The sequence below is a fragment of the Sinohyriopsis cumingii genome, chromosome 10 (genome assembly GCF_028554795.1).
Source record: "Sinohyriopsis cumingii isolate HCF-2022 chromosome 10, ASM2855479v2, whole genome shotgun sequence".
Taxonomy (NCBI): domain Eukaryota; kingdom Metazoa; phylum Mollusca; class Bivalvia; order Unionida; family Unionidae; genus Sinohyriopsis; species Sinohyriopsis cumingii.
In genome coordinates this window covers 112,211,140-112,238,764 of record NC_142970.1, presented here as the reverse complement: position 1 = coordinate 112,238,764, position 27,625 = coordinate 112,211,140, and the positions used below count along the sequence as shown (strand labels likewise).

The window sequence follows — 27,625 nt, the reverse complement described above, 5'->3', positions numbered from 1 at the left end:
TTTTTGTTCATCGTTGCTGGTAACTCGTGTCTCCTTGCCGCCATTAATCTATCAGAGAACGGCCGGAAAACCCGGATGAACTTCTTCATCATGAATTTGGCGATAGCAGGTGAGTAAACGTGTTTGAATTTCTTACTATACGTACATATCCTAAATTATTTTTTTAACATATTTCTGGGACTGTTCGTGGGTCCACTCGCAAATTATCATATCATCAGAATGTTATAAAGTTGGTCAGAATTATGACTTGAAAGGTGCGACACTTTGTTGGTGTTTTATCATATATTATCAAAATCCAGTCATAATAGATTCGACATTTACTTGTATCGTCGATTTGAAAATGAGCTCCTTTTTGATATTATTCGAAAGGTAAACTTTATTTGAGAAGTACAATATATTACGTTCCTTTCTTAGATCCTCGGACTTTATATATCCAGTAAATGATGTCTTCGTGACGCAAATTGCAGCTATGCTCTTAAATCGTCACACTGTAACTTCCACAGTATTGTTTTACTGTATACGTGCAAATCTATGAGTATGCATCAATAAATCTGCTTCATTATATATAAATCACTTTTACTATATAGAACAAGTTTGAAAAGATGAAGTTTTACAAAACAATCTATTTTCATCATGTATAGCTGCTGAAGTCATTTATCTGCATGCAATAGAGCCACTGTGAACAAAGACACTATCGACACATCTATGAGGTTGCGCGATTGATAACAGACAATACCCACTACACCCTTTAGATTTTCTATGAACATTATTGACATGTGATGTAGCCACCACAAATAATGACAGACAACCACATCTGATGGAACCACCGTGAATAATGGTAGAAATATCGATATACAATACCACCATGAATAATGACAGAAGTACCGACATTGCATGGAGCACAATTTATAATGAGAAATGTCTTCATAGCATGGGGATACAATAATAACAGAAGCATCAAAAGATATCGAGCCACCCTAAAAAGTGACAAATAGTAACACATATTGGAATACGCTTTGAATAATGACATATAATATTTGTTTGTGACAACTTTATGGTTTCGTATATGAATGAAAAACACATAAATCGAAATAATTTCATTACCATAGTGCCTTTTTCATATAATTTGTTACCGTTTTGTTTATGTCATGATGCACTCACGTACTGTAATATATTGGAGGCCGCGGTTAGTAATCGCTATATCGGTTTTGCACATATAGCAGTTTAATAGTTTAATCTGCTGGCCATTTAACTCATTAACTAACACTGATTGCGAAGTGTTAAAGGAAATATTCAATTATCAGATAGGTTCAAATATCTTGCCATGAGACCGGGAATTCTGAGAGAGAAATCATAATTCGACAAATGGGAGTAATCTGCGAGATTGGAAAATGCTTGATGCACAGTTGCTTAGATAGATTGAGACGTTTCAGATTTAAGTTCAGGGAAGTAAATTGGCTCTTACGTTTGTACAAAAAGCAAGCTTATAAACACATTAAATAACATATATCTGGTTGACTCTGGATGTATTAAATAACATATATCTGGTTGAGTTTGGAATGTATTAAATAACATATATGTGGTTGACTTTGGAATGTATTAAATAAAATATATCTAGTTGACTTTTGAATACACTAGTGTATATCTCTTGACATCTTTTTCAATGGCCGAAAAGAGTAGAACATGTCTGAATCCATATACGAACAATTAACACAATTGTTTGCTCTTAATGTTAAGGTAAGTACGTAGTGACGTAACATTTTTAAATCATGTCTCTATAAATTTACATCCTGCGCAAACCTAAAAATAATGGTTGTTATAAAGTTAGTTTGACCCAAGCTACAAACCCATTAGCGACTTATATCCGAATTGAATATGCTTATTCAATCCGTTGTAAAGTGTCATTGTCAATAATAATAATAATAATAATAATAATAATAATTATTATTATTATTATTATTATTATTATTATTATTTTATTATTATTATTATTATTATTATTATTATTATTATTATTATTATTATTTTATTATTATTATTGCTGTTTTTGTTGTTGTTGTTGTTAAATAGACCATATATTTTTAAAGTTGAGAAACCTAAGACAATCAGAGCTGAACATATAGTGATATAATTCTTGTTTTCATTCATACACGTCAGTCTTGAATTCAGAACGACCGAATTATATTCTCTCTAAGGAATCACATTTTTCGAGATATTGATTTTTGTTTCAAATGTCTCTATACTGGATATAATCTTGTAGATAATGAGGCATAAATCCTGGAACTATTCTTTTCTTTATTTTGGTATAAACTCATATCAGACGCATTTGTTTGGCACATATTGTAATTCTGTTCAAGCAATATTCGAACAGAATCAATGAAAAGAAAAGAAAAATGTATGTTGCAGACAACACCACTTCATTGGTTTAGTCATACTTACTCTGGATATGAAGAAGTTGACTGTGTAATTGGAACGAATTATCAACATGTGATATTTCAAATGGTTTTATGGCTCTAAATCAGTAAGGTAATCAAACTCATTGATGCAACATTTAAACCAATTGTACGAGTATTTAAGGATAGTGTTTCTTTATACATTTAGGCACAGACATGTAAAACACACAGTGCTGTGTGTGCCTGAAGCAGAATATAAATATATCTAATACTTTCACTTGGAGTAACAAAATTTAAAATAAGTGCCTTATCTGTTCATTCCACGTCTTCATGTGGGCTTCCACGTCATCATAAGGAGTTCTTTTTCCAGTTTTATACCATCAGATCTTAAAAGAGTCATTCTGTCGTCACAAAACATGTTGAAAAAAACAGCCCAGAGCAGACACTGAGTTTCCACATGATTCGACCCACATTAAAGTTTCACTCTGGGGACAATCAATATAATGCACAGAGACATATCCACACAAAATGTGAAACGCATAGATCAATAAATATTCCTACGTCGGCACATGGGGACAAAACAATGATGAAAAATCTTAGTCAAGCAGATGAAATCAATCACCCCTCAAAAAAAGAAAATCTCAATCTGCTTCTCATACTCTAATTTACCTTTAAAATGTACGTAGAACGCAAATAATATCAATTGTATTTGGAAACTCTTGATGCGCTCAGTGTGTCCTGGACACGGTTATTTGAACTGATGTCTAAAAACCAGTTTTAGACCTTGGATGATCATAAAGCAAGTTGTAACTGTTAGGCCTAACTCTGGTTATTACACTTCCATCATTGGAGAATGATACTGATTCAGTGAACCAATCTAGAAGACAAGCGTTACATAAGTAAATTTATGGAATTGTGAATGACTGAATTAATGACGTTAATGGTGAGAAAACTATTTTCTCATGTAGTCGTTTTAAAATATGTCCCACATAGTCGTTTATGTTTTAATTAAGTACAAATAATGACATAGTTACCACTTGTTAATTACAAGTGTGGGAATTTTCATAGTCATGTGTGTAGTATATTTGACACATAACGGTATTCCTATAGACTTTAAATGCTCACCATATTGAAATCTCGTCATGTCTCGAACACATTCAACGACTTAAATCGGTAACGTTCCATCCTTTTAATGATGCCCTTATTCAACTTCTTTATATACTTGTCTCCCTATTACAGACGGGAAACTGTTGTCAATGCTGTTTTTTAAATAATTGCCCTTCAAATTTTGCGATCTCGTTGAACGTCTTTGTGCAAGATATTTTGTTATGGCATGTTCCGATATTCTCAGTATAACTACTTTATTTTATGCAAAGTGATTGTAACTTCCTGAATATTTAGATAATATTTTCATTCGTTTTGTGTTATTTAACAAAGCAAAATGTTCAAAACAATGTTTCCTAATTTTCGATGTTAACGAATTTTTTGGATAAAAGTGCTTTGCGATTGATTAGTATGTATCTGAAAGTAATATAATTGAAATTAAAACAAAAATAGTTAAGAAAGCTTCAGCCTGAGAGATAAAGAAAATGATAACTCAGGCTAATTCATATGCATAGAGAAAGACCAAAAGAAGGGGGATATCAAGAGCTGTCAAGTGAACAACACTCTCCCTTGACACAGAGGTTCCGTTCTTTATATAACCAGAAATATCAGGTTAGTACCAAAGTAGAAGTAAATAGATATTATCCTCATTCTGAAACAAAATTAAAAGTACTCAAAATCTGAAACGTCCAGGAGGGCATTGTAAAGGTTACTTACTCTTATAGCTTGTCTCTATTTCAGTGTCAACACAATAATGGGCTTAACTCGCTAAGGAATGTATCTTGAAGGTGTATGAATTGGTACCTGAGATGTATGGAACAAAGTTTAGTAATTGTAACAACAAAACTGTACAGATCAAGAGAAAATGTACAATTATTTGATAGGCGGTGCTACGCCAAAATGGTCGGTCAAGACTATGTCATTCTCAGACAACCAATATTAAATGAACAGTTGAAGAATTCGTCCACAGTGAACCTAAGACATATTTTGACGAGCAAACAGTCGAAACTTTAGAAAATGCCTCTTGTACAGCTGACGATTCTTCCTTGAGTCGCAGAGTTTTTTTGCAATTAAGTCTTCCAGTGATCAGTTGGTAAAAAGCATTTTCAGTCTCTTACGAGCACTTCCGAATCTCAGAAGTCTCTTCCTGCGTTCACCTGAAGAACGTGCACATTATTTCTGACTTCTACAAATGTAAAATTAATAATTAAGACAGAGCTATTTCAAAGGCTCTTATTTTCAAGAGGTATTTGACTCGGTCATGTATAGAAAGTAATAAATATGTTGGGTTAAACTAATCAGAGTCTGATTTTGTTATAGAGAATTACGAAACATTCATATATTTTTATGACTTATTACTGATCATTGCAATCGTGTCCATATTAAAACTTTAAACGTCACAGGAGTTTATCAGGGTCATTTAGTATCAGCTACTTTGCCTTTTTTCGAGAAGTGTTCTTCTAACGAAAGTCTTTTTATTCAGGGAGTAGAATGCTGGTCTCTTAAAGTTTGTCTCCATTATGTAAATTTGATCATCAGACTTAGTTGGAGACCTGGGCAGTCGGAACAGTGATGTTATTTATTCGTTGAGGGTATTCCTCATTACTAGGTAATGACCTAGCAGGAGATAAGGTTGTGCTTAATCCACTTGTAACTGACAAGGCTTGTTTTGGATAATAAATTTCGATCCTGTTGAAAATAAAATCCCTGATTTGTAAAGTAACTAGAGCTATGTCAAAGATAACTCTTGAGAATGATCTTGATGAGGATATTGTTCCTAAGCTAACACATGTATTGGTCAGGCTTTTGCAGTGGCCACTTTTATTCAAGCTATCGATGACACAGAATGTATTGATCGCAGTGATCCTCATTTTACTATTCAATCACTTCGTTCTAGTTAGGGTTCCAAACGAAATTCGCTCATTGTGGAACAGGAACATAATCCTGAGATCTCCCCTTTGTTTCAGAAGATATTAGCGAAACTTAAGCCACGTACGTACCTGTTTGTCATTTTGCTAAAATATGAGAAAATGTAGACCAACTGAGGTAACCACTGGTGATGATTATTGAGTGGTTTTTGAGCTATCAAATTGATTTTTCGAACTCTTATATACAGGACAATCGTAGTCTAGTCTAAAAAGCTCCTTTGCCTGTCTAATTAGAGGTCATTAAGTCGATGACTAGATCTTTAATTGGCCGAAATTTAAATGTGATGTTTGTAAATACTTTCGAACTTGTCACACTTGTTAAACGATAGGACAACTCAATTATAAGGTATCTAATTCGTATGTGCAACTTATCCCTGCATTTGAGGAACCATTTAGTGGAATAATGGTAGACTTGTTTTCAGATGCCCCTACACGAACATGTAAAATCTACCATAATGTTAAAATTGTAGATTACACACCTGTGAAAAAGCATCCGCACGTAAGTTTTTCACTCAAAGAGGAACGTTTCAAAAGAGAAATTAAACTTTTACCGGAAAATTACTTCGTAGAACTAAGAAAATGTGACAGGAGTTCACCACCTATTCTTTTGCTGGAACGAGATAATACTTTCCACATGTGCGCAGTCCATGGTAAAGTGTCACGAAAAAAATAATGGCCATTGCCAAGAATCGACGAATACATTCGCGAAATCAGAAATGCGAAATATGTCACTAAGCTTGATCTATTATGGAATATCTTGTGTGGCACGGAACAAGATAAACATATAAAGGCGTTTGATAAATTAAAGGCCATGATTAAGAGTGCACCGGTTATTTCAGCTTCCAGGTGATGTTGGAACTGGTGGATTATTGATTCAAGCACACAATTTATTATTAGTCTACAAAAATTTAATATGCACCTGAACATTATTTCTCCACCATCGAAAAGGAATGTTTGGTTTTGATACTGGCTTCTAAGCATTTAGAAGTGTATATTACTTTAGTTGCTTCCACCATGAATTTAAGCAATGATGTTACTATGTTTTCATCGCATGTGCTGACAACATGCTGCCATAAAAGCCTTATTTCCGTTGGATGCGATGCTTTCTTCATTCGTATTGCATGATCCCGTTTTGTACAATAATGCCACAATTGAACGGTATAAGATGAATTAGGTAGTGCTGTGGATAATCGTGGAATGTGCCACTTTGCACTTACCTAAGTGCATAATTACAGTTACATAGAAGAAGTAAATTGTACCGGAAAAGGAGTTATTTTTATTCCGATGAGGTTCACAAAGTACCAAAGGAAATAAGTAATTGCAGATTTTCATAACGTAACCTTTATTTAAATAGCTGCAAATGTCCGGTTACAAAGAAAACATCTAGCCAATTTTCATATATTTTTGCAGTAAAACTTGCTATTGAGCCTTCCAGATTATTTCACTTGTTGTCATATCACCTACAGTCTAGAGGTAATTATATGGCTGTCATAATTCATACGTATAATTGTTACGGTAATAACGCTAACTGCATGACATTCTGGGTTGCTTTAATGCGCCATTTAAGGATATAATAGTTTCATGATTGTAAGTACATTGTTTAAACTTTCTAAATTTAGATTAAACAAACACTTGGATCACTGAGGTCAATGCAGTGCGGCAAAATCTTTTCGTAGCAAATGTTCATTAAAATGGAATTCAATAAACAGCATGACAGTTTCTATATCTCATTAGGTCCAGAGCGAACAAAGAAGGAGAAACGTGTAGTGACGAATGATTAAAAATCAAATTAAGTAAAAGCATCATGAACTCTTATACTGGGTTTACCCAGATTTCTTAAAGGAACGTCTTCCAAAACCAAATCATAATATTTAGCATCGATTGGATCCTCACCATGTCAAGACAAACTAAAAATGAACTATCAAATTAGTTACAAGTTTTAATTTTTACTTCATGTGAAGTTTGCATTTTTGTTAGTTTAATATTGCTGAAAAATTGGACTGAACAACTATTGATAACACATTACTATAAGTTATCAAATACAGCAAGATGTTCCATCCTTTTTGAAGCACTGCACAGTATGTCTCATTTATATATGAATAACTAACTCACTTATTCAATTACTTACTCCCTCGCTTACTGTGTTTAGACTAATCTGTCTATTAGTTTGCCCGTCTACTATTGTTCTTATCTGCATGTACTCATATGTCTGTCTTTATTTCAGCTTGTTCGAACCCTTGTGAGAGAAAATACGTTTGATTATCAGTCATCGTTCACTTCTGTGCAAACTTGTTTGAGTTCTTCTGATTCTGCATATGTCTATAGGTGCTATAAGAATGTATATTTATAACATTATTTTCATATTTACAGATTTATTGGTGGGATTGTTTCATGTGTCAGCCGATATTGCCGAAAAATCTGCTATTACATTTCACGCAGGTCCAGCCGTCTGTAAAATCGTGAAATTTATGCAGGTTAGTATATAGTTTTGCGTTAGTGAAAACACATATACATTAGTCAACAAACAACAGAACTTTGATCTATAGCATGTAAATTGAGGGCGGTACGACAATAGACGGACTTAGACATAGTGAGACAGAAATATATATACACAGACAAACGCATATATATATATATATATATATATATATATATATATATATATATATATATATATAGCTAACTTGATTATTCAATTAGTTATGAATTAATGTGTTAGATGATTATTAGATGGCTGGTAGATTGAAACAAAATACTGCTTGTATGATGGAATAAATGGATGTATGACAACAATGGAAAGGCAGTGCGTTGTTTTTGTAAGTGTACTGGACAATTGGGCATATTTCTCCAAATGAAGTTACCATCGTAAAACCTAAGTTTTATGAGCAGAGAAACAGTTGTCTCTTAACTGTTGTAAGACGTTGTGGATACGATTGCAAATTATCTCATTTACATCGAGAACATATGTGATATAAAATTTAAATCAACAGCACGAATAGCATTAACAAATTTGGAGGCAAACACGGTCATGAGATCATCTGCAAAAGATCACATGTTTCTATTTCCTACAGACAAAAGGATTAAAACAAAGTTGGATAAACTTATTTCCATTAGACACTGCGTTCATGATTATCTTAGTAAAAGTCCCATTCAAGATGTTCCCTTGGTGCAATTGAAAACCTCACGTGGTCTATTATATAGTGATATAACAATTGATTAGACCTTATGATTACATTTTTCGTTCATGCAGGCGACTGTTGTGTACGCATCCACCTTTGTTTTGGTGTCTCTGAGTATCGACAGAGTAGACGCCATTGCTAGGCCTATGAATTTTGCAAGACGAGGTAAGTCTAACGAAATGGTACATATGTGTGCAAGTCTTCAATGCTCCAGCCTCTAACGTTATAACAAATAATATTGCTTTGCTTGGGAAGTGTTTGCTTGGGAAGTGTTCATATAAAGCTATGAGATATACCAATAATGGATTATATGAATTTAAATATACTTTCAGCCATTGCTACTATATTATCAAAACTTTGTGATTAATATTTAGTACTGGTCATCAATGAGTTAGGAAAATAAAAGAAAATATATCCATTTTGCCAGTTAACCTACGAATTTTAATCAAACACACAGCACAATCAAAACCCCACCCCGGTCTTCCCCCACTCCGTAAAGAAAAGCGTGAGCTTATGTCAATTGAGATAATATACATAACTTTTCGGCGAACGCTATATTCAACAAAGTACATACAGAAATCGAAGTCCTTATGATGGTATACAAACACTTTCTATGGGATTATGGGCAGTATTATATGACACAGAATAAAGTAAACCATGTCATCATGGGAACTCACTAACACTGCACTCCATGACAATTTCTCAAAGTAACTGGCTAAATATTTCTGGATGCGGGATATTTCCACAACAACGATTGCCATACTCAAACAAGTAATCACTAAATCTAAGAATTCCTTAAAATGGTGCTCTATAACCAATTGTTCATTTTCCAAAATTTGTAACACTCTCTCTCTCTCTCTCCCTCTCTCTCTCTCGTCGCGCCACACAGCAGGCTATCTAAAAACAGTGTCCCCGCATCAAGGTGCTGCTTTAAACGCAATAATGTTGGAGAGGCCATATGCAAGTAACAGTTTGCACAACATAGCCATCAGTGGTTCCGCGGAGAAAGACTATGAGAGACCCTTTACTTTCCTTTGGCGAGCGGGACGTCAGGGCCATACCTCCCATACAATATACAATATATATATATATATATATATATATATATATATATATATATATATATATATATATATATATATATATATATATATATATATATATATATATATATATATATATATATATATATATATATATATATAGATAGATATATATAGATATATATATATATATATATTGAAAAGGAAACGTGGCTTGCCGAGTTTTTATTTATTGCAAAAGTTATACGAGTGGCATATCATTAATACAGCATTAATACTATACATATATTGTATTTATGTCACCTACAAATGAATATAGTTGTCATTTGAAGTTAGTTAGATTGACGAGAGGCAACTGTGTATATACTGCGTGAATGAACTCACGTCCCTGCCGAGCGTGTCCGCTACAAAATGCACTTCTGTCATTTTTGTACCTATTTACATTCACCTTTTCATATTCATCAGTTTATGTTTTTCAATTTAGAGTTTCTATTTTTATTCGCATTGATTAAATCAATATAAGTTACACTTATGATTTATACAAGAAAGATGATCTTAATGAAGAAAATAGAGGACTAGGCATACAGACACATATGTTCTTGAATACATCAATGCATAGACGTACAAGCACAAGTAACAGCTTGGAATTTTATCTGAGCAAAGGGACGAACAACAAGAGGTAATTAAAATATTTTTATATATTTAAAGTTGATCTAAATCATTATTCTGTTTTAATTAACATTACTACCAACCATACATCTCTCTCTCTTTGTTCTTTGGCCGATTTCAACTATATTCATGGATTTTTGCTATTATCTTGATATCATATCAAGAGAGAGAGAGAGAGAGAGAGAGAGAGAGAGAGAGAGAGAGGTGAAGGGCCTTTAGATATTTACATATTTAATTAATAATAATAATCGAATTTTAGAACCTTATACTAGGTTTAAGAAACAACAACATCAACAAAGCCTTAAATACATTACATATGTGTTCCTGTAACGAGGTCGTCTACCTTACTGTGTCGACCGGCAATTGCAACTTTATATCATTGATGATGTAAACAATTTATACTCTGGGAAGAAAAAACATATCGTTATGAAAAATGATATTCTATGTTACTTGGTGCAATTTCAGTTTCAAACCCGATTTCTTTTTCTCCTTCACTGTTTCTCTCTCACTCCAGATTTCTGCATATGTTGTTCTTTGTGTATGAGATGGGAGGGAGAAATGGAAAAAGAGATTGCGATTAAGTTGTGTATCATGCTAAATTCATTCAGAAACGGGGATTATTTTTATCGTTTATTGTCGTACATCACTAATTAATAAATAGTGGAAATTCATCATTGATCTATAGGAATAGACCCAACAGCACATAGTTCCAATAATGTTTATGTATGTGTATGATTGTGCCATGGGCGGATTACAATTTGATATACCAAGAGTATTGTTATATGAAATTATTTTACCAACACTTTAAAAGCCATGCTATTTTAATGCATGTGGTATAAATATATACCATGTCCACGTGGACGTTTGAAGTGTCAAAAGTACTGTCCCCAACAAGACAGATGTTCAAGAGTGCTGAGTCGAACCGACAAGATTGACTTTTCACATCCGGAACGCGTGTGTAAAACCACCCCCAAACTGTGGAAAAGAGCAGCACGTTTAATCAAAGTACTGCGAAACATGGAAGCAGCAGAAAGAAATTCAAAATGTTAAATACACGTCAAATATTACCTTTCCAGAGGATCCAATGATAATGTAATTAATAATCTCTCGACATGTACCAACCCAATCTACAACAGTTAAAAACAGTACGAAGATAACAATGGATGCCAAGACCCAAAGAGTTTTACCTGATGCAGGAAAGAACGACCTTTTTCGAAATTTTAGACTAAACAATACGAAACAAAAATAGCTCCAAACATGACAGACATAGCAAATATACTTGATTTGTTTCACACATTCATCATCATCACAATACTTAGCAGACTTTCTAATGCTGAAAAGTCAGAAAGAGAAGATACTTGTAAACGTCTCATAAGATACTTCAGAAAGTTATAATCAACCGTTTTCAATATTAGAATGTATGGGTGCCTTACGCATGTCCCGTGATGCATCCGTCGGGTCTGAGGAGATACATTATCCGTTTTTAAGGCCTTCTAGAACCATTTTTAATCTCTTTTTAGGGACTTTTAGATTGATCTATGGATCAGTATCTTGAAAAGAGAGTAAAGTAATAATTGCTCTCAAAACCAGGTATGGATAGCACATATCATATCAACTACCATCCCATGGCTTAGGCGAACCGTTTTTGTAATATAATGGAACAAGTGATGAGTGTAATGTTTGTTCTGGTATTAATTTAATATCTACTTTCCTTTGTCGTCTTCCGATATGGCCATGTTGCCAACTATCATCTGTTTAGACTCAAAACGTTTATTCGCTATGCTTTTATCAAGAAAGAAAACTAGTAACTGTTTTCTTTAATTTGGGAAAGGCCTTTGATACGCCCGGGAAATACGGAATAATGGGTGACTACACGATATGGGTGTAAAAGGTCGGATACCAATTTTAATTCGAACTTTTTCCAGATAGTGAATCGAGATACGAGTGGGCTTCACCCTTTCTGAAATATGTGTGTCACTGCATTTTATCTATTGTTCTATCTCACGTCATACTTAATAGCATTACCTAAAGCTTGACTCCTGTTGTTGATTCATCCCATATGTTGATGGTTTCCAAACACGTCCATACGACTGAACGAAAACGTTTAAAACATATGAACATTATTTTAAATTTAGCAGATGTCCATGGTTTCAAATTCTTAAAATCAAAATCATTATGCATGCATTACGGAATAAATATGATTATCCACACTCATGGGCGGAAGATCTATACTGGTTGTTGAGGAAACAAAGGATGTATTTGTATTTGATGGATAAATCAGGTCCATTTCTTCGATACGAAATTAAAAGCTCAATGCTTGAAAGCCGTTGATTAATTAAACGTAGTAGTGCACACTTAATTGGGTTTTGATTGATACATTCTTGGAACCAAAAAGAAAACTAATTGTTTATGGTTGCAGCGACAAGGTCATATATAAAGATGCCTGACCCAAATTCATCGTCAAGAAATATAACATGCCTTTGGAGTGTTAAGGACGTCCCCAAGTGAAAATCTTTTGGCCGTAGGGCATTAACCAGCTTTATCGCATTTCAGTTGAAACATTATCTTTACAATATTCCCTAACCTTACGATCAAACCCATTCGACATGTTTTTGCTTCTGTTTTCCAGCCCAAATACAAACAATTATATCAAGATAATCCGTATGCCAATCCTACCTTGGTATTAAAATATCTTCCAGCCACGAGAATACAAAAATTTTCTTTTCACAATTCCAACATTACTTCGAAAATAACCAGAAGTACAATTACGGTACTTGAAGGTAAACAATCTTTCTATTGTTCGCAAATCGTCTAAGGAAGGTCTCTCCATATTTAGGAATTAAACTAGAATTTATTCTGACATCTCCAAGAATCGACAAAAGTCACTTACAGCCGTTAATAATATAAATCACACTAAACCGATATCATTCCAGATGGTACGTCAATAGTTTCAGCAGAAATCAAGCAAATAGACTTTACAATAAAATGTACCGAAACTAAATATATTTTAAAATGTATCATCTTCTCACATTCGCAATTAATATTTTAGTCACTACACAATGAGAATTCGGAAAAAACATTATTAACCAATATTCTTATAAACATATCGATATGTGTACCTATCACTATATGATACAATGTTGATTATCAAACCATGTTGGTAATAATGGTAATGATAGAGCAGAAAGCACTGCTAAATATCATTATCTCAACAACCATGTGATCGTAAAATATGACATAGTTATTTTTATACTGGTTATGAACAAAATATTATTCAAAAAGTGGCAGGCATCATGGATTGTTGCTTTTATACCAGGTTCGATGTGAGCTAACCCTATTCATGCGATTGGCATCTTTCCTACAGAACCATTTGTCAGGACAAGGTTGTCATAAACGACTTGGTCATCCTTATAAAATCGACTTCTGGATATTAGACACACATTATTGCCTTTCTTGCAATGAACCTTTATTGTGAGGCAATTTATGTTTCCATTGTGCACGCGGTAGTTACTAGAATGGTCGGGACATAAATGAAAAGTCTGATAAGGTAAATGTGTCTTGTATTATAAATGTCTTGAAGGAAATTAACATTTGTTTTTTATATGGCTTGTTTCAATATATTTCATTTGACTATACAGTTGCTCACCCTAACATATTATCGAATTACCATTTGTACACAACATTTAGATTCTCCGTAAATCGGGAACCTTCTTATATTATCCTCACAATCTGATTGTTTTCTTAGTGTACGTCTATCGCTGTTTGATTACACACCGTTGTAGTATAAAAATCGTTATCTCATAATTTTTTCTGTGGCGCAATATAGCCTTGCAGTGTTGGAACGCGGTACCATCCACATTCAAATAACCAACCCACATTCATTCATTCATTAATTCATTCATTCATTCATTCAGTCATATAAGAGAGAGGTGGGTAGCATATATATATATATAAATTAATGGCCAATTGCTGGCTATGCATGTGAGGAATTGTCAGACATAACAATGCTTATGGTCACCTTTCCAGTGTTTTATATTTCCAAACAAAAGCCGACTTTGATGACATGTTATGTTATGGACAATAATATGTTTATTTTTCTCGTCAAGATAGCCGATATCGCTTAACCGGCTTGAAGCAGCTGCTTCGTTTGTTGTGCCGTTTTTCATGATATATGTGATTGTTGCCTGTCTTCTTCAACGTTATTGTGTTCATCATGCACTGGCTGTTCAGTTCGCCTGTGTTTCTTCATCTCGTTGTTTTGTAAACGAGAACAATTATACTTTTTCCAGCTGTCTTGCTCCACTGTTACAACTTTCTTTGTTGTTGAACAAACAGGTACCACGTGATACTCGCCAGTCAACCCGTTTATGCTATGATGTACCCTAATCAATTGCTTTAAGTGACCACTGCTTGGCTCTCCACACTACTATGTACCCTACACTGGCTATCCATTCGATCCATAATCAAACACACAATTTGTTCTCTGTGCTACGTTTCATTGACGGACAACAATCTAACATACCTATCAAACCTCACCCATGTGTACACACCAGCAAGATATTTACGCTCCTCTTCTGATAATCGTATACTCATTATTCCCACTATGAAAACAAAGTCTTATGGACAACATTCTTTCGCATCACAGTGCCCAGCAACGTAAAATGAATTACCCACTGATTTTAGACACAGCGACACTGTGATCCCGTTCAAGAGTGCTCTTAAAACTCACCTATTTTGACTGCAAGAACACACTTAAAGACCTAATAATGTTTCCCACCTTAAATATTTTCAGCATGTTTTTATGTTTTCTAATTTCATGGTGTTTTAATTTTTTGTAATCATATCATTATATATATTATTTATGTTATAGGTGTTTTCTAATGTTGTAAAGCGCTTAGAACTTCTAAAGATTAAGCGCTATACAAAGTCCTCATTATTATGATTATTATTATTATTATTATTATTATTATTATTATTATTATTGTTACTATTATTATCATCATTATTATTATCATTATTATTATTGGTCTAGCCAATGGCGTTTTGGTTCTTTTGGCAGCTGGAAGTATAAAAACCTACTTCGATCTACAGTACTCACGGTACTACTTCAATTCCCATAGTAAACTTATGCAAACACCATGATAATAAAAATTAAATAACTTTAAATTTCTGCGTGTTCATGATCAAACCTATATTTATCAATATAAATGAAACCGGGATGTCAGCTTCTGTGTAGAGAAAAATATAAGAGCCATGAAATTTGCTGCACCTACATGTGTTTGAAACATGTGCTTTTAATTCTGTACCAATGAGTCAGGTGCTAATTTCAGCAATGAGTTGTCCAAATTAAGACTGTTAAAGGACTGAAATTCCATGAATACAACAATGTCTCTATTTTTGTTCATTTACAACTAGGATAAGCTCTCAAAAGATTATTTTTCCTAAAACTTAACTTACATTAATAACCAAATTCTGGCCTGCCAAACCTATATGCATGCTATTTTATGTTCACCCATTTCCAGACTGGTTCCCACTTTTCCATATAATTAGTTCCGTGTGTCCGAGATCCACCTATGCTTTTCTTGACAGACCAAGGAATAGTAAGTTGTTCAATGCATAAGTAAGCAATGTGCATTGTTCTGCTTGTCAACGATGACAATGGTGAATATTAAATTATACGCAATTTCATGTTCACATAAATAGCATTAGTTCATTTCAGGGAACATTTCAGTATTTGAACTTTATTTAAGAAAATCAGAAACAAATATTAAAATAAAGCTGTCTAATATGAGACACCTTTTTAATATCACCATTTATCTCTCTGCAATGTAATACTGAAATATATTATCACCCTTATCATAATATGTAATTAATGAGTAAAAGGCCAAGGTGACTATATATTAATGTACTATTACAGAATTACAGAAAGTACATCAAAGTTCGCTTAGATGATTTATACAATTTATAATTTAAAACTAAAGGAAGCAAGACATTAGTCCGTTAAAATACAAAATATGAAATTTCAAAACATTCACTGTAAGAAATTAGTGGGATGCAAAGTCATGAGAGGTCATCACCGTTTAGATCGTATCTGAAGCATTATGTTTGAAAACACAATAGTAGATCTCATATTGCTCACCAAAATCACTGTATAAATTTTAACTTGTATAAACTTTATATAAGTAATTGCATAGATAGAAACCAATGCGCAAAACACACCACCTAAAATAATAAAATCTACACACTCTAAACACCCCTTCCCCCTTTCTTGTCAACAGTTGACATATCTGAATCTGTGTTTAATATAACACTGAAAGTCACTCTGCAATTTACAAAATGTATTAAGTTGGCTTCTTATCCACAAATATAACAATATGATTGCAGTTATAATAAAGATAATTGCACCTGCATAAGTGAAGTCACTTTTTTCTTGTAGCTGTCGATAGGACTCGTGTTGCTAATTCAGTTCCCATAGTAAACCTATGCAAAAACCATGATATTAAAAATTTAATAACTTTACATTTCTGAGTGCTCATGACCAAACCGTTATTTATCAGCATATCCGAAACCTGGCTGTCATCTTCTATGTAGAGAAAAGGATGTGAGCCACAGTATTTTCTGCAAGAGTCAGGTGCTAATTTCAGTAATGAGTGTTCCAAATTCAATAATGTTAAAGGACTAAAATGTCATCAATACTGACATTTCATCAATACAATAATGTCACTATTTTCGTTTCAGTTTCAACTAAATCAAAATATTATTTTTCCTAAAAACATAACTTAGGTTATTAACCAATCCTGGCCGGCCAAACCTATATATAATCTAATTTATTTTCACCCATTTCCAGGCTGGTTCTCATTTGTATATACAATTAGAGAGAGAGAGAAAGAGAGAGAATTATAAATATACACCAGACTGAACGGAAAGTGCTATCCCTGAATTTTATAGGAGAATGCTTGATAATATATATATATATATATATATATATATATATATATATATATATATATATATATATATATATATATATGTACATGCACACACGCAAGGAGCGAGTCAGTCGTGATACATGTCAAGAATAGTTAGTTTAATCTACAACACACTCTGCATATGTACACTAACGAAGACAACGGATGTTAATACTGTGGAAAGGATCGAAAAGTTTGCAAATATTTGATGTATCTAATCATTTCCACCAGACAAGCAAAGAAGATAACAAGTTAATATATATATTGTCAATCAGCAGGACTTAGTTACAATGCTTTTTGTAAAATGTGTAGAAAGTCTGTCTCCTTGAGAGTCTTTATACTTAATAACAGATAAATTTTCCTAAAATTAACATTAGCAAACAATTAAGACCATTTTAGAAAGTATTTAGTAAAAAAAAAAAAACAATTTCAATGTTGTTTTGTTGATTGGGACTGAGAAAGTATAATACGGCATGCATATTAACGGGTATACAGGTATACATTCTAACATATATGCACGTTTTGGGTGATTTGACTACGTATTGTGTGGTTTTGAATATTTCGGAATGTTTCGTAAATTGCCCTCATCTATGGAGCAGCAGAAGGGACAAAATGATTTCGAATATTTGTTCAAAATGCACAGTGTTGAATACTTAAGAATGTTAGTTTATCCACAACATTAAAGTGCACAGAATCAGAAACCGTATAATGTATGTTGGCTTGGTTCTTGTACATTCATTTATCGGAGTTTCGTCAACAATTTTCCAACGACATTTTTGTCATTGAATTTGATTAGATATGCGTTTTTAATTGTTTTATTTATTAGACAATATTGGAACCTGTATGTACGGATAAAAATGCCATCACCCGGATATTGTTAATTAATTCTCCATTTTGATTTTTATAAAGTTTTTTACGCCAGACATAGGTACTGGTTGGTCGATGAACCATCTTGGAATCTACTTTCCACCTTTCAAGGAGACGATTAAATAGGTGCACGAAACGGAGATGGTTATCATCATCCAATACATTATTAATATTCTTATTGTTAACTCCTACAATTGGCTTGTACGAATTCAATTCTTTAACATGTACAAAATCTTTAATGAAAGTATGCTTATATTTTCAGCCAGGACGGTCAGAACTCTCATCTGCACTGCTTGGGCGTTATCTGCGCTGTTTGCCCTACCCTCTTTGGCTCTTTTTGACGTATCCTTGGATAATGGACCTCTGTGCACGATGCCACACCTCAGTAGTGATTGGCACTGGCAGGTAATATTGGGATAATAAAGGGTGATATTTCGTTTTAATTCGTTCTTATAGTCCGTGCTAGAATAATATAATTCGTCACATGCAATGGGTTGGGAAATCCCACCAGAAGTTGAGAAACTGTCGGTAGCAACGAAGTATTACCAAGTAAATATCTCTATCCAAAACGATGTAAAATTAACGTTACTATTGAATATACATTAAAAGTTTGATAACAAATAGCCGAAAATTAATTCCTATTTTTACAGGAAGATGCCAGTATTATAGTTTCCAGAAATTTGAATTGAGAATTTACAGCACCACATGATCGCAAAATGTTTACTGCTGATCATCAACATCAAAGAAGATGAGAGAATAGTATAGGCAATTTAAAAAACTTTTAATATTGACATAAATAAAGCATCTAAGGAGAAAACAAAATAACCCGATATACATGTTATTCCGGCTGTTCGCTCGTGCACACAACACCAAAATAGGCAAACCGTTTACAGACTACAGAACAAACTAATCGTAATTAAGAGGTTTTGTTTATTTGTTTGTGCATGCGTATGTGCGTGTTTGTGGACATCTATGTCGGGTATGGATATCATGGTACCTGGGTTTAGATTTCATGTTTACATTTTGTCAACTACCAATGTCCCTTGTTGAAAGCTATTTAGACATAACCGTATAATGTAACATTAGGCAATGACGTGACTGGTGATGCAGCCTTTTAGATGATGGATACAGTCATGATTCTGAATGATCTTTTCTAGGAAATCTACATAGCTAATTTGATATACATATATTTTAAGTGTTTATATAAGGTACCATCCTTTCAGCATAATACTGTTTGAAGGACTTATAATTATAATAAGAATATGTTATTTGTGTATAACCCAAAATAATAATTATTTCATCGTCTTCTACGTCGCTTCATTTCCGCTGTATATTTAATTTGATTAGCTTTACCTGGATAAATATAAAAACGATTTGCGTTTGTGAACGTGTTTTGCAGTTGTAAACGTTTAGTTTTTAATTGCTGTAGGTTACTATGGACAATTTGTTTTAAATTAAAATTATAAACAAATAACAATTAATTCATGGACAGGTCGCCTACATGTTACTTTATTGCATTCCTTAACTTAGGAAAGCACAAGCATGCAAGCAATATAAATGGCACGTTGGCTTTTGTAACGATATATAAATTAAAACACTATGCATGACTTCGTTTCAAATGTTGATTGCACACGTGTCCATGTACTGACCTTACAAATGCGTTTATCTGAAACATAAAGGACACAGAGAATAAGGCAACTTCTCGATACAAATTATAGCTGTATAGTCTATAAGAGGCTTTGAAGCTCGTTGTGTGTTTTGTTGTCGAGGAAGAAATCATTTAAACGATTGGGAATAACGTGGCTCTCATTGGGAATAACGTGGCTCTCATTGGGAATAACGTGGCTCTCATACTTGCGTGATTAAGGTGATATAGCGATTGCATTAGCTGTTATTTGTCTCGACCTTAATTTAACAAAACAAAACAATAATGAATGTTGCAAAAAGACGAATCCTATTTATTTTCACATCTCTTTCTCTGCACCGACGTTACTCACGTCAATTAAAGAAACGAACATTCTGACAAAAAAGAAACAAGGAATTCCACCGCCACCCCCATAAATCAAAAAAGTTGGAGGGAGAAATATGGGAACCAATAATTTGAAACACATTTAAAATATTATATATACATAAGGTAGGTTGGTGAGTATAATAATGTAATATAGTACCACTCTGCGTTTGCTTTGTCAAACAAAGACGGGATTGATTTGTCCTATACATTCTGAAAATGAAACTTTATTTTGTCTGCACCCTATAAAGACCTGGCATGATCGCAAGTTTTGATTGATGCAATTGTAAACAAACATCATCGCGCTGTTGTGACTAGTACAGGATTTTTTAATCCTCATTGTTCGTATATAAGCGATTACTGTGTACCTTTATTGCAGCTGTATTTAACATTGGTGACGCTGACAGCCTTCATTCTTCCAGCCGTCATCATTACCATCTGCTACACCGTCATTATCTACGTAATATGGAACAACGGTCGCGGGAAGTCCGACGAGCCTAATACGTTAAACAATGACACCACCCGCACTCGTAAGTGAAACTTTCGGTATTAAATCGATGTAAAAATCTGTTAAATCAATCATAAAAACATTAAGCAATATTCAGCTGCTAGACACAAAGCTCATTAAATGAAGATGTACTCGAACGGGTGAATTATACTTCAAATTGTTTCTGTCTGAATTATACTAACCCAAAAAGTCTGATATTTGAAATTATTTCAGTATTGCATTTACTGCGTTCATTCCGATTTGATAACCCTTACTACATTTTATATCAAGATGGTAATGAGCAAGCTTCTTCATAATGTCGATAATACTGAACTATTGGATAACAAACACTACAATATTCTGATTACTTTCAACCAATTTCAGTAATCTCTTCAAGGTTTTATAAAGTAGATAATACTGTACTATTGGATAACAAACACTAGAGTATTCTGATTACCTTTAACCCATTTCAGTAATCACTTCAACGTTTTATTAAAGTAGATAATACTGTACTATTGGATCACAAACACTAGAGTATTCTGATTACCTTTAACCCATTTCAGTAATCTCTTCAATGTTTTTTTAAGCATTCATCAGACAAAAGCATTTTTCAGCTTTCACAGTCTTTGTCAAATATATTTGAATTCACCCTACTAGTTAGTGATTAGATACCCGTTTTGTCACATAAGTTTTAATGCTTTTCGTTTTAAGCAAGTGTGCAATTATTATTAGTAGTAGTAGTAGTAGTAGTAGTAGGAGGAGGAGGATGAGGAGGAGGAGTAGTAGTACTATTACATTGAATATCGTTAGCTAAAGAACGCAAATACAACTGAATTTCCTTTACAATGATATCAGTCTTGCTAGGCAATATGGAGTTACTCATGCCTAGCTGAAAAGGAAGTAAGTCCATATAAGGCAGGCCTTTATACCCAACTTGCATACTAAACAAGGGAATAATAGTTTGTCTCGGTGTCTTTTCATTTATATGTCTGTTCTTCGTGTTCCTAGATAAACAAATCTGTACCGTGCGTGTTAATGTTGTCAAATATTGTTGGTGATTCCACTTCAGGGTGAAGATGTTCAAATTGGTTTCCAAATTACAGTACAACTCAAGAATAACATTCCACTCCCACCCCACCCCACGCACCTCCCCCAGACTACATATTAAGCAAAACTGTATGCTCAGAAATAACTGGAATACCTTTTTACTTACCTGCCCTTTATTAGGACCACATTAATAGAGTTATATTAAGGAAACCAAGAAAAATCAAATATGTAAGATAGTTTACACGGATCGTATTTTGTATCATGGGGTCAAAGTTGCTAATATACAGAATTTCTTGATATGTACGTCCTTATGGGTTTACAGTAAACTGAATAGCATCAAAGCACGTCCCTATGGGTGTACAATACATTGGATATCATCAAAGAACGTCCCTATGGGTGTACACTATATTGGATATCATCAAAGTACGTCCCTGTGGGTGTACACTATATTGAATATCATCAAAGTACGTCCCTGTGAATGTACAATATACTGGATATCAATAACATACGTCTCTATGGGTGTACAATATGTTTGATATCATCAACGTACGCGCTTATGAGCTTAAAAATATACTGATATCATCAAAGTACGTCCTTTTGGGAGTACAATTTTAAGACAACAATTCTAGCATTATATCGACTGTTCTTTTTACAGAGAATTAGCGTCATAGGGCAGTCGTTAAAATACAAATTAATGATCTATCCACAAGCACTACAGCTCTTGGCATTAAACTGTAAATCTTGAAGAGCCTTGCAAAACAAAATCACTTTTATTATGAGCAGAAATAATTTCGAATTTCTGAGCATCTGACTCTCCGTGCACCATATTAAAACTATACGGGATACTATATCTTGCAGTTTTGTAAGCTTTTCATTTCTCTTTTGATTAATGTATTAAGTAGCTCACGTACCTATCTGAAATGCGCTTTTCAGTTTAAAAATGGGGCCAAAGTACAGAGTTATAAGATATTAACAAAACTGGTCATTATGGGGGCCAAAACAAATTGATTCCAAAGCACTCAAGCATCTAAGGTTTTTCATGATGTCACTGATATAGATTGAAAAAATTATAAAATTAGATGATGCCAAACTGGTTTCCATTTTATAAAACTGAAGGTTTATTACAGTGTCGTTTGACGGACGACTGGGACCAAAGTGTGTGCGTAGAATATATTTAAATAAGTGCGATGTACTGAACCCAATGTTTGGCATTCGATGCTTAGTCTTTGAATTTATTTTGCCATATACTGGTTTAAAGCATGCTTCCTGTTACACTGCAGCCCAATCCCAAATCCGAAATCAGTGAGATCTGACCCAACCGCTGTGTAATTGATATATCATTTGAATATAAAAATGACAATCCCACAATCATATAAACTATCTGATAAATACAGTTAGCAGAAAGCATTATTTGAAAAAGGCATTCTCCTTTACAGTATAATTGTAATGCGTTTACCATATAGCAAGTTGCAGAAGGGTGAGTTTATAAAAATCATCGTCTATCGTCCAGACAAAACACAACCTGAACTATAGTAACACAATCTTATATCAGCCAAATATCTTAGCTTACCTTGGCATGATTCAAACATTGAATAGTTCCTGACACATAGACGCACGAAATTATTAAGCCAGGTTTAGTTCCACAATGTGTTGTAATTATTTCGATAACTTTACAATGCATTTCAATGTATTAAGATTAGTTGGAGTTTCAAAATTTACGTTTTCGGGTAAAATTACTTTGCACTCATATATTCCATGCGGTATTATTACTTTGCACTCATATATTCCATGCTGTGCGTTTACTTTGTACACATATATTCAATGAGGTGCTATTACTTTGCAAATCTATGTTCCATGCGGTGCTGTTACTTTGCACACATATATTCCATACGGTGCTATTACTTTGCACACCTATAGTCCAGGCGGTAATATTACTTTGCACACCTATAGTCCAGGCGGTGCTATTACTTTGCACACCTACAGTCCAGGCGGTGATTTTATTTTTTTTTATTAAGATACCAAAATGGAGTTATCAGTACTGTTTAATAGCAGTCAGTCCTTTCAAATATTACAGTGCATATTGCTTTGCATGTGCATGATGTACATGTAGAAATGCATTGTATTCACTTACAAATTAACTGTTGTTATTTTCTACTACTACAAGCCGTGAAGAGCATGAGTATGGTGTACTTACATCTTCTACTTGGCACAAAGGAGAAGAAACTGGCATAAGAAGGTTACACATTTTTAATCAATTATGTCGTATTTTGTTAACCACTCATTCCATCTATGGTATTTCAATAATATTTACTTTGAACGGAGTTTTATTAGGTAGTAAGTTGAAAGAAGAACCGAATGATGTGATGGGATGGGATTTTGGATTTTTAACGTAGCTTTAACAATATTTCAGTCATATCACTACGATGTCTGCAAAGTGGCAGTTTATAGTAATGTCTAGCACTGGGGCATCATGCTGCAGACATGAAGCATGATGCCCCACCCAGTCACATTATCCTGACACCAGGCCGACCAGTCCTAACATTAACCTCTTATTGCTGAATGCCCAGCGAGACAGCTATTAATACCGTCCTTGGTATGACGAACCCACGACCTTCCGCATCCGAGAACCGAATGAAATGTTAATAGTGACAAAATGGGAGTATCTTTAGAGGACCATACATAACTTATGGGGGTAACTCCTCCCAAAATATACGGTATTAATTAATTAACACAAGGAAGGTAAAGTTAAAACAACCGCTAAAACATTTAGGACGATAAACTGGCCAGCTAAAAATAAGCACGTGCACCATACAATAGGAAGACGAAAGACTAAACAAGACTAATTGTAAATATAATTGTTTTATATCAAGATCGCCGTACCCACCCCCCTCGTGGCACATCACAAACCTTTTACATTAAGTTTACCTAGAGCAAATAATAAATATATGACGGTCTGGAAATCAATACTTTCAACGTAAACGTGTCTCACTCTCAGCGGGCACTGGTAGGATGCACAGTCTTGATGGGGCCTTTCACCCAATATCTCTTCTTCGGTCCTGTTTTGTTTTTTATAAACGATGCCACGCTCCATAGATTTAATTGATGTCATGAAGCATGTATGTGAAATTTTTAATCACCATATTTTTCAAGGTAAACAAAATATACCAAAGTTACATTTAATGTTACTATGTTGAATTTCGACAAGGGTGACTATAGGGAAGATTTGACTGCTTTATTTGCACTTTCATTGCCATGAATTCCAATATGAAAATGAACCATAACTAGGTCGGATAAAAGGTATCAACATATATTTCAGAGGGTTCAGGGACACTTTTACGGAACAATAGAAAAAGCGTTGGACACGGAGTAATCCCACAAGCGAAAATACGCACAATAAAAATGACGTTAATAATCGTAATAGGTAAGTTGTATTTTCCTTTTAAGTGGAATTGTTATATATTTCTTTCTTTCCTTGTTTGTTGCATCGTCGACCTCATTGGTCGCCTCCATTGTAAATATTCAAAGTGGGGAGGGGCAATTTCCCAACGTTAATAAATCTGACAAGAATAAATAATACAAGGCTTAAGCGTGAAAGTTTCACAAAACGTTAAATAGTTATGCTTTCTACTATGAGCATAAATATTTCAACTTTCAACTTACATATTCAAGAATATATATATACTAGGTACGACATTGTTTATATTCCTAATATGTGTTGTAAACAGAGTTTTCGTACATGAGTTATCTCTGCTATTACCATATATTACTGTTGTTATCATTATTATTATTATTATTATTATTATTATTATTATTTTTATTATTAAATTCTTTTTTCGCAGTATTCGTTCTATGCTGGTGTCCATATTTTCTATTCAACCTGATGGACGTGTATTTGTTTCATGATAAGAAAACTTACACGTTCAGGGCGTTGCGGGCATTAGCACAGAGTCTTGCTCCACTCAACAGTGCCGCCAATCCCATTATCTATGGCATCTTTAGCACCAGAATTTGCAGAAATCTAAGGTATCGTTTTATTTTATGTTTACAGGCACATTTTGTTGTCGCTATGCACATTTGAAAATATTCCAATGGCAACGATGTCAGAAGAATCATGCATAGCATAACCAGTTTATGATAAACACAGGATGTTATAGCTTTCAAGAGAATTCTGTCTAAATGTGAAGAAAGAAACCATATTAAGGTTCAGGAGGTTTATCATAAACTATGTAACTTTACAATTCCAAAACTTTACAGTTCCCTTCGAATAGGATAATCACGTAAAAGAAAACGAAAAACAAAATGCAAACTTTGGTTCAAATATTGTTGAACCTTTAGAACAGTTTTTAATAACGCAATAGATGATATGTTTGTTGTTGTGCATGTACCGCTTATAACATTCAAACCAAACAGAGGAAAAACAAACAATTAGGAAAAGATTATGTTCAAAGTGTTTCACCTTTTTCGCGACCTTACGATGTATTCAGGATTTTCCAGCATACGATGCAAGATATGCACGTATAACAGTAGTCCTCACATTTCATACCCAGCAAGAGGGTGATGTGTAAACGTACAACCTTACCCCGAGATATGTTGGATCTGAAAAAAGATTCCAGTCATCTTATCATTTTGAATGTGATCTAGTGCTCAAAATATCACTATAAATGATCGTTTAATATTCAAGTTTATTTCGTGATTGTTTTTTGAAGATCTGTTACCAATGGGCTTTGCAGAACATGTTAAATATATTTCCATTGGCTTAGCAGAACATGTTAAATATATTTCCATTGGCGTAACAGATTTTGTTCAATATATTTCCATTGGCTTAGCATAACATGTTAAAAACATTTCAATTGATTGAGAATAAATATGCGTGCAGTTATTATTTCATACTAATTTCGTTCATATTTATAAGCGATGTCATCCTGTTAATGAACTACGATCACTTTGTAAAAGATTCTCAACAGGAATTTCAACGCACGCAAGCTCACAGACAAAAATTTATCTTAGTAATGTAAATTATAAAATTTAAACTGATAAGCAACAAATCAGCAATTTCGATAAACACATGTCAGTTGTAAGTTTTGCATTACCCGTAGCTTGATATTCGTCAAACACAGATATTACTAATTCTAATTAATACATTGCTAATTTCAGGCGTATTCCACTGATCAACTGTATGGCCAAAATCACGTGCAACTGCACAATATATTCCTCCAGTCGCGCAAAACTACAGTATATCTCATCCACTGAACATACTCAGCTGACAGTGGAAGCCACACATGGTGCTCGAATTTTCAATAGGAAATATAAACGGAAAAAGAATGAGAAAGACTGCCAGTCAGATATGACCAACAAATCGAGTATCCCTGCAGAAGATAGAGTGATTTCTAATGAGAGAAAGAATGAGGCATGCGCAAAACTCCAACAAAGACGACCGTCTGGAATCCCGCTTATTAGACAGAGTATGTCTGAGCAAGATTGCATTCTCCTGAAAACATACGCCGTCAAATGTGATATCCACACGACGTCGGAAAACCATGTCGGGGTAAAACTGTGTAATAAAAGTACTACAAATTTGAAAGACAATTCAACTTACATAGACAACGTTAAAGAAATGTCCATTCATGTTGCATGATGTATTTAACTTCGTGTTATACTTATTATGCCTATTTGTGACTTTTGCAGTAAATGCAGTCTTATTCGTCTGCTAGTGATATGAGAGTTTGTGAAAAACTTGTGTGGAATTAATCAGAAGCAATTAACAAGCACATAAACAATCGAGGTAGTTATCATTAACTGAAATAATTGTCATATTGGTGCCATAGTTAATGAGGCAGTTCTCCTTTATTGAATGAATTGTCTTATTTGTGCCATACTTAATTGAGGTACATATAAAATAATTCTCATATTGGTGCCATAATTAATTGAGGCA

At 33.8% G+C, this 27,625-nt stretch overlaps 1 protein-coding gene across 1 annotated transcript; it reads left to right on the top strand.

Annotated features, from left to right (window-relative positions):
• The first annotated feature begins 60 nt into the window (after window positions 1–60).
• On the top strand, window positions 61–27,328 carry LOC149791034 (cardioacceleratory peptide receptor-like). The gene is made up of 8 exons (XM_089973272.1): window positions 61–109; window positions 7,796–7,899; window positions 8,676–8,769; window positions 18,414–18,556; window positions 20,539–20,689; window positions 25,010–25,114; window positions 25,533–25,716; window positions 26,848–27,328. Exons 1-8 carry the CDS (start codon window positions 76–78, stop codon window positions 27,326–27,328), a joined length of 1,296 nt encoding a protein of 431 aa, XP_089829398.1. The 5' UTR covers window positions 61–75.
• The last annotated feature ends 297 nt before the right edge of the window (window positions 27,329–27,625 follow it).